The 8847-nt window shown below is 34.6% G+C and overlaps 2 protein-coding genes across 2 annotated transcripts; both read right to left on the bottom strand.

The window, feature by feature from the left end:
• Positions 1–208: 208 nt before the first annotated feature.
• LOC132032080 (calcium-binding protein PBP1-like) lies at positions 209–3002 on the bottom strand. The gene is made up of 2 exons (XM_059421884.1): positions 2941–3002; positions 209–581 (listed from the first exon to the last, which is right to left on the bottom strand). Exons 1-2 carry the CDS (start codon positions 3000–3002, stop codon positions 209–211), a joined length of 435 nt encoding a protein of 144 aa, XP_059277867.1.
• Positions 3003–4253: 1251 nt separating this feature from the next.
• On the bottom strand, positions 4254–8619 carry LOC132031333 (G-type lectin S-receptor-like serine/threonine-protein kinase At4g27290). Its single transcript, XM_059421253.1, has 7 exons — positions 7321–8619; positions 6690–6827; positions 6405–6568; positions 5652–5862; positions 5118–5355; positions 4846–4996; positions 4254–4767 (listed from the first exon to the last, which is right to left on the bottom strand). Exons 1-7 carry the CDS (start codon positions 8597–8599, stop codon positions 4465–4467), a joined length of 2484 nt encoding a protein of 827 aa, XP_059277236.1. The 5' UTR covers positions 8600–8619; the 3' UTR covers positions 4254–4464.
• Positions 8620–8847: the final 228 nt, after the last annotated feature.

Genomic DNA, 8847 nt, shown 5'->3' with positions numbered 1-8847 from the left:
AATTTGTGATTATAAACATGAATATCACTTCTAAATCAGTTTCTAAGCATTATAAGAATGGAAATCATAATCACAGATTAAGAAAGTATTGTCTTTTCCCTAAGTATTTCAAATTATATCAAAATGGACTAAATAGAATAAAGTTTTAAAATAGGTGGTAATAGTGTAAAAGTCTCATTAGAAAAATAGGTTAAAAGAAAAAAATAAATTACAAGGCAAAGTCATAATCTTTGAAGTCATTTTGAAGAGCCTCTTCTAATAAAAAATTAGACTGATCCATTAACGTAGGACTCAATCTAAACATCAACACACAAAATTCCATCTGATTGAGAACTCCATCTCCATCAAAATCACCTTCTTTAATCATACTCCAAAGATCATCATCTTTCAAATCTTGAAGCCCCATCAAAGCAGAATTCTTCTTAAGGCTCTCAAATGTGATGACCTCTTTATCTTTGTCCATTAATAATTGAAAACCATTACACATCTCATTTATCAAACCATCTCCACCTAATTTTTCAGCCATAAGAGGCAAAAAATCATAAAATTTCAGCCTTGCGGTTTCCATTGGAAATAGGACACTACAAAAATAACAGTAATTAGTGAAGGACAAATTTTGTAGCTATATAGAAAACTCCTTCGTTACTCTTATTTAACGATGAATGAGCAACAAATCATCAAAAAAAACTGTTAGCTACGAGCAATTCAACGACGCATTCGTAACTAATTTCAATTTTTTTGTATTGTATGGGGATTAAAAATTAAATTGATTCTAAGAGAAGGCAATGGTGTTTTGGAAAAAAAAACTTGGTGGACAATATTATATATAGAACGATTGGATTTTTTTGAGGGGCTTCGTAGAAGGTGGCATAGGAAAAAGCCATTTGATATATACAACTAAGATACAGATTGTATTAACACGAAATTGCCTTTACTTGGCCTAGCAGTTGATGAAGAAATTGCCTGCCTATTTCGATGGTAGTCTTCTTTCAGCTGCAATATACATAGGGATAAATTTATTCTGTTCATACAATAAATGTGAACCTTCATACTTGGGACTTCCGTGCTTCTTTGTTTCCATTTTTTGATAATATCAAGTATGAGAAGTGTATTAATGATAATGTATTATCCAATTAGTTACTTTTTTTATTACAAAAAAAAAAAATACGATTAATCTAGATTGGAGTTTTACAAAGTATCGGATTTGAACCGATGACTTATAATGGCGTTACCACTGAGTTAAAAGGGCCTTTTTTAGTTAATTCCGGAATTATTCACCCTGTGGATAAAATATCTATATGTTCCCGATTAATCTAAATTTGTATCGCATAAAATAATTAGAGAAAAAATGCTTCCTGCCGGAGGTTTTCGTGTTGACTTTAGTTTAGACTTTCACGAGTCTTTGATGACTTCTTTTTAGAAAGAAAATATATTCGCATAGTTGTAATTTTTATCTTTTGAAATTTGTGAGTACATTTAGATGTTATTTGTTTGAACTTGATAAAAGTTCGAATCTTAATCATTTACATCGTAGTCATCAAGTGTTTGCTTTTAAATCTGACCTTTAATCGTTAAGTGCATCTTTTTCTTTTGCAATCACTTATTAAATATAAATATACATGAATGATTAAAATATGTAATAACATTTTAATATTATTAAGATGTTATTCATTCAAGAATTTTCTAAAAGAGGATATTTCACCACTAGTCCACTACCATAACCACTTTTACTGCTATTCTTTGGGAGTACATGGACCGGGTTGGTTCGAATTTTTTAAATACTAAACCAAATCAATTGCGTCGCGTTTTTAAATTTATACATCAAACCAAACCAATAAAATTCGGATTTTTCAACCTCAGCTTTTTTGGGTTTTTTGGGGGAAAAGTCTTCATACAAAACATATAACTTTTACTTCAAATATTTTTTTAGTCCTAGTAAGATACAACTATATAATTAAGGTGTTTCTTAAGAAAATAACACAAAATGTGAGATGAGTGATGACATTGTAATATATTCAACAAAAAAGATAATAAAATCAGTTAAAATAAATATTGCTAATTAATAAGCCATAAAGAAAATGACCATAATCTAAAAGTACTAAGTCATGCTAAAATAAGTACGGCTAATAAGTATTAATTACATGACAAAGAAAAAAAAATTAAGTTATGTATTTTCACTCTCTAAACCAATTATGTAAAACTAAAAAATATATATCCAACATCATTGTCATTCCTAGTGATAGAATTGAATTTCTTTTGTTAGCATTAGTGTTAAGTTGGTTTCAGTTTGGACTTTATTTGAGTTACTAACATCTGTGGGATATAAAACCTATTGACATTCAAAATTCTAAGTTCAAGCTTGAAATATAATATGATAAAAGACAAAAAACTACAAAAATAATTAAGATATATTTATAAGTTACATTACAAATAAATATTTTTATGTATAAAATATTTTTAAAAATGAATACATGTAGTGTCGGGTTCGTTTAGTTCGGTTTGACTTTTTTTAGCTAAAACCTAACCAAACCATGTATGGTCGGTTTTTTTTTTTTTTCAACACCAAACCAAATCAAACCAAACCACTAGTCGGGTTTTTCTCTCGGTTTGATTCGGTTTGGTGCGGTTTGTCGGTTTACTTTGTACAACCCAAAAGATTCGTTATCGCCCACCAGCTACCATTCGCAGAGCTAGAAATTCAAATAAAGAGTTTCAAAAAAAAAATATATATATATATATATGCCAGGGGATTCAACTTATACATATACGGAAAAAATCATCTATACCCTACTTAGTATAATTTTAACAAAGGGGGTTCAATTGAATCCCTTAGCACTTCTTTGCCTCCGCCTCTACCGGCCATCACTCACAACCATCATCCTCAACTACAACTATCATCACTGCGGATCTCCATAACTAGCCATCATCCACAATCATTACCAATAACCACTATTACCAGAATGACCACCAATCACCACTTCTACATCATTAGTCACCGCCATATATATCACCAATCACCTCGCCATAACCATTAGCTATCATCATTAGCTACTACCAGGAAGATCCTATTGCTCCAGTAATGCATAGCTGACTGATATGATGAGGTGCCTCTTATAATTGTGCACAGACAAAGGAGGAAGTCCAAAAAGACATCAAAACAGGACTCTCCTCTTAAGAAGGGAAGATTGATTTGAGGCACCGGGGAAAGTGTGGTCTCTGCCTGGCCGCCTCTCATGCTGCTGCTGAACCATCAGCTCCTACTACTAGCATTCACAATAATTGTGATTGCCATTCAGAGAGATTTGGGGTTGGAAATTGATTTCAAGAACATCTCATTGTACAACATGTATCTGAGAATTCATATTGGAAGTACTTTTGTCCAACCTAAGTACATAAGGACCATTGAATTGTATTTTTGTCATATATTTCATTGAAGTTGGCTCCTGTTTCCGGTTCAATGACTCATATTGAATTGAGCTTGAGGTTTTACTTTCTAATTGTTCTTGTTTTCCTCACCTTATCCAGAATATGTGGAAATTGTCGTGGATGTCCACTACCTATTACTAGTTCAAGCACTAAAAGCAGTTTTGCTGCAATAAAATCCTTTCTGACTTTATGTTTCGGTGCTGTTATTCTTTAGTCGTTACAACCTTTTTCAGTCCATTCCATGGCAATAAACCATTCAAGGGTAATCCAAACAAACATATAAGCTAGGTATTTTGAAGACAACGCCAATTCACACACAATGGAGTGATCTGACCAAAAACATGTTTGTTTCAGCTAGAAATATGTTAGGCTGGAAAATGACTCATTGCAATCGCATTATAAACTTAATTAAGAGCTAAAATCAGATTATTGAGGACTATATTTAACTTAAAACTAATCTATTATTACTAACAGAAGTGTCAATGACTTGTACTCAGACAAAGTCTTTTAACATTTTAAAACGAATCACTGGAGACTAGAGAGTTGCTTCTAGTCCTTGGGGCATATCTTGCCCCGGCTTTGCATTATCTGAAATTCTTGGTCCAAAGTTTCAGAAGTTGTTTATATAAATTTTCAAAAATTCTTAAAGGTCTTTTCACTTCCAGCTTCCTTCTCCACTACTCAAACTTCGATCTCCGGTCGATACTACTTGGCTTATGGCCAGTGGACTACAAACCAGTTTGGCTCATGGCCAGTGGACTACAAACCAATTTCAGGTTTCATCTGAGCCTCACAAAAGCCAAGATAACCAGTCAGGTCAAGGTAAGTTGTTTTTTTTTTTTTTTTTTTTTTTTGGTTCCGCCAAATGACAGAATGCTCAGGAGATATAAACAATGTACACATTTGGTTTTTGCACCGAGTTACAAGAAGATGACTGCACTCTTCTTGAGCAGCTGGAAATAGGAACTTTCACTATGCATGGTTAGCTACATTGCTAAAAAGAACAAAGGAATTAAGGGTATAAAAAATTGTTATTTTCTATCTTGCATCTAATGTTGTGAATGTGATCTCATTCATACTATGTGCATATTGACTAGAAGAGAATTCATTATCCGGTGCACTTGCTTCTACGAAGAAACCTGGCTGTTTAGCAGGTGGCAGTACACCTTCGTTGTTTAACATCATAACCACTGAAGACATACTTGGGCGATCTTCAGGGCAATGTTGCACGCACAATAGACCAACATGGATTGATCGTATCATTTCAGGTGTAGAACGAACATCAACAGGATATTCCCCAAGTAGTTCCATTGATCTACCTTCTTTATAGAGTTTCCATGCCTGTAGATTTTAGAATCGTGTTAGCATGACCAGCTTTACGAGATATTTATTGATGGAAAACAAAAATGCAACCCTTACATGTCCAAGAAGGTTAAGGCTATGGTCTGGATGTGAGAATTTTCTGTTCCTTTTCCCGCTCACAATTTCCAGCACTAAGACACCATAGCTAAATACATCTGACTTCACCGAGTAGATCCCATGTACAGCATATTCTGGTGAAAGGTAGCCACTGCATACAGTGTATGAAAAAGATAGCATTACTAATGATGGAAAGCATACTATGATAATCTCAAAGGTTCTTCTATTCCAGTTTCCAACTACTCAGTAAAAGCTCATCTTAAGATTCTTACTATGTTCCAACCACTCGGTGTGTCTTGGCTCCAAACTCGTCATCTTCACAACTTCTTGCTATGCCAAAATCTGATATCTTTGGATTCATGTCACTGTCTAGTAAAATATTGTTAGCTTTCAGGTCCCTGTGAATGATCCTCAACTGAGAATCTTGATGCAGATACATTAGTCCCCGTGCTATCCCGTTGATGATGTGAAAGCGCTTAGGCCAGTCTAATACCCAGCTTTGTGTGTCATCTGCCAAAAGACACAGTTGGATCATTAATTCACACTAATCAGGTAGAATCAAGAATGTGATTAGAACACTGAATGAAATTTAAAAAAAAAAATCCTTTAGGGGAAAAAAATATAAAAACATTACTTTGGGCCTCGTATATTTTTTTAGGCTCATAAATCTTATTCCCAGGTCTTTCACTCTGTTTGTCCTGCTTGATGTGGGTTCAAATGGGAGGAAAATTATTTAGATATTCCTATAAGGCATCATTCAAATGAAATGCAAATATTAAGCACAATATTTGTTTGAGAATTCTTACCAAATATGAACGAATCAAGACTTCCATTTGGCATGTACTCATAGATCAACATTTTTTCTTCTCCTTGAATGCAGCATCCAAGAATCTTCACAAGATTTCTATGCTGAAGTTTCACAATATACATCACTTCATTCTTGAACTCATCTTGTCCTTGTGTTGAAGTCCTAGATAGCCGCTTCACAGCTATTTCCTGTCCTTGTTCAAGCACGCCCTAAACATCAAATGTTTGCACGTTAAATTTTTTTTAATAGCTAACATGAAAATCAAAACCATACATGACTGTTTTATATTTCCAACTAAAAGGCAGAGCAATTACAATAAATTCGATCAAGTTTAACTGTAGTCTATACAGCTCCTCCACCACATCTTAAATCACTATATTTCTCTTAACAAATTAGGCTAAATTTGGAACAGATTAAGAAAATTATATCCTCCTGAATCATGAAGTCATTAAGCCATTCCTCTGATTAGATATTAATCAGCACATTTGAAAGACAAGTTTTCAGAAAGCTTCGGGTAGACTATGAAACATTTTGGATATTTTGAAATTCGTGCACCAAAAGTTCGTTTCCCTCAATCCCCTGCCCTCCAGTTATTGACGTATTATGCATAAAGTGTTCTCTTTGCTGTCCAAATGTCTCATTTGGTAGAACAAAGCTTTTATTTTCAGTCACCTTTTATCGAACAAATCTGAAGTTACTGGCAGTTTATTGCTTAGTTCGCGTACAAAACTGCAAAGCTATAAGTGGTTACCTTGTAAACAGGTCCATAGCCACCTTCTCCAATTTTGCTCACCACTGAAAAGTTGTTCGTCGATTTAGCTATTGTAGATAAGTCAAATAGTGGTAACTCAAATTCTTCACTATGATTCCCATTGTGGTAATCCGTCTTGTAACTGCCATTGCACCCCCAACATCCTGCCAAAAGACCGATGTACCGAATTCAGTTTGGCATATACTAGACAATGAAGATATTTTATTTGACTTTTAATTGAACTACTACTTATAATTCCGAACAAAATGGACTTGTCGAGGCTACCTTTCTTTTTCTCTGAAGCTCTTTTCCTCCTTCTAATGCAGATCACTAGGCTTAGGATTACCAAAATCACTCCAGCTGATAATGGGATAATCCAGGAAAGTAGTTTTCCTTTGTGTCCATTTGATTTATCCTGACTAGCTGCAAGTATTCAATCCAAACATAGGTAATCAGTTCGACTTTTTCCATTGGCTGGTTAGACAGGACTACGCTAATTTTTTATCTAGACATCATGGTTACAGGTTAAGCATAACTCCACTCTAACTCATTGTTTTCTTAAACATGTAGCTGTACTAATATCATAGTATTTCTTTCTGTTAAAACTGTGAGTTTTTACTTTGTTGTTAAAGCACAACACGATTATAACCATTGGCACTGTATCAGACTTCTCTATAACAGCCATCCTCTACAATAACATTTGACTATAACTATGGAACCGAGCTTTCATGTTATAACAACATTTCGCTATAGCAACCAAAAAATATTCAGACAAACGACACTGTTATGAAGAGGTTTGACTGTACATGTAAATTCAGATTTTCTTTATTCAGGGCTCCTGCAACTCATAAAATTTACTCTCTTTAAGAAATCAATCACAAACTATTAATTTTCTTTTTTCAGCAAATAATCTTACCTAATTCAGAGGCAGCCATTCTAATGTAGATATCTTGCCCTTCGTTGGGTAGCTGTCGGATATCAAGCAGATCTTCAAACCACAATAAGCAGCCGCTTCCTCCATTGCGTAAGTCAAGATTTGAGTAAGCCATACAAGAGCAATTTCTCGAGCAAATCCTCTTGCATTCTTCAAGGTTCATAGTCACATTGAACGATGAATTCCGCGTGTCTGGTAATTTAACTCTCGAATACTTCAAAAACACGTCTCCCTTAACACAATTCAGTTCAATCCTCCTAACACAACCGCTCGACCAGTCTGCGTTTTTCCAATCTTCAATATGTTTAGGCACAAACTTGTCTAAACATCCACATACCGGTGAATTCAAACTATTACAACTACCATATCCTCCACATAACTTATAAGTATCACAATTATCCGTTGGCAACGAGAGGTAAGGTTCCCAACCCTTATTCCTATCGCCCCAAGTCCATCGTTGTAACGCACCATTCTGATTCAAAACAAACCTAGTAATAACCGAAGCTAAAAGCCGATAACTAAAATACACTTCTGTTTTAGTTGAAAACACACCAAATGTATAAAATGGACTTTCTCTTGAACTTGTTGCACCGCTAAACCTTAATCCATTCCATGGTCCAGACCTGTATATCACTTTTTTCCCTTTCTTCAGTATGTTCTGTGGATAACCAGAAGGATCACAATGGTATGTATAATCACCTGGAGCTGGATCCTCCTCATTCTTCCCCGACGACAAGTAAACTTCTTTACCAGTCACAAAATTCCACCCCATTTTCATACCAGGTAAAAGTGTATCAGTAGGATAATCAAAACTCTGCCAAAGAAAACTCCTTATTTCATCATCACCAGCATCTTTAACGACAAGATTCCCCGAATCCAACAACTTTGCAACAGGATTTAGCACGGATCTTGAAGTATTTGTAGACCATATGATGTGGTCAGTATCATTCATTATGACAAGTCTTCCTGGTTTGATAACTTTTAAGGTACCTGAATTAGTTGTCAGTGGAGATTCTCTGTTGGCAACCCAAACAACTGTAGTAACAGGAATGTTCTTGTACCATATACCAAGATAACGGTTCTTGGAGTTACCTGGACTAAAGAATCCCATTTGGAAAGTTCCACCAGATGAAGTGATATTGAGTTCACCATCTTTGAGAAACTGAGTTGTTGTTATGGTATCTGATGCAGCACTTAGAATTTGGTGGATGGAAAATAAGGAGATAAGGAAGAAGAGTTGAAAATGAAAACCGACCTTCATGCTTGGAAAGATAAATGCAGCTTATATTTATTTCTCTTGTGCTTTGCAAATTTGGAAGTCTTCCAATTTTAGAGTTCTTTGGCAGCAGGCGGCAGCACAATAAAGTCTTCTATATTTATTACTCCCGGTCTAATTTATAAGATATTGTTGAATTTGAGAGTCAAACTATACCTTTAATTTTTTGATATATCATATAAATATTTGAATTTTCAATTATTCTGCCATAAAATATTTTTTGCATATTTTTC

The sequence above is a fragment of the Lycium ferocissimum genome, chromosome 9 (genome assembly GCF_029784015.1).
Source record: "Lycium ferocissimum isolate CSIRO_LF1 chromosome 9, AGI_CSIRO_Lferr_CH_V1, whole genome shotgun sequence".
Classification (NCBI taxonomy): domain Eukaryota; kingdom Viridiplantae; phylum Streptophyta; class Magnoliopsida; order Solanales; family Solanaceae; genus Lycium; species Lycium ferocissimum.
Note: the sequence above shows the minus strand (reverse complement) of the source record. Positions and strands in the feature narration are given on the sequence as shown.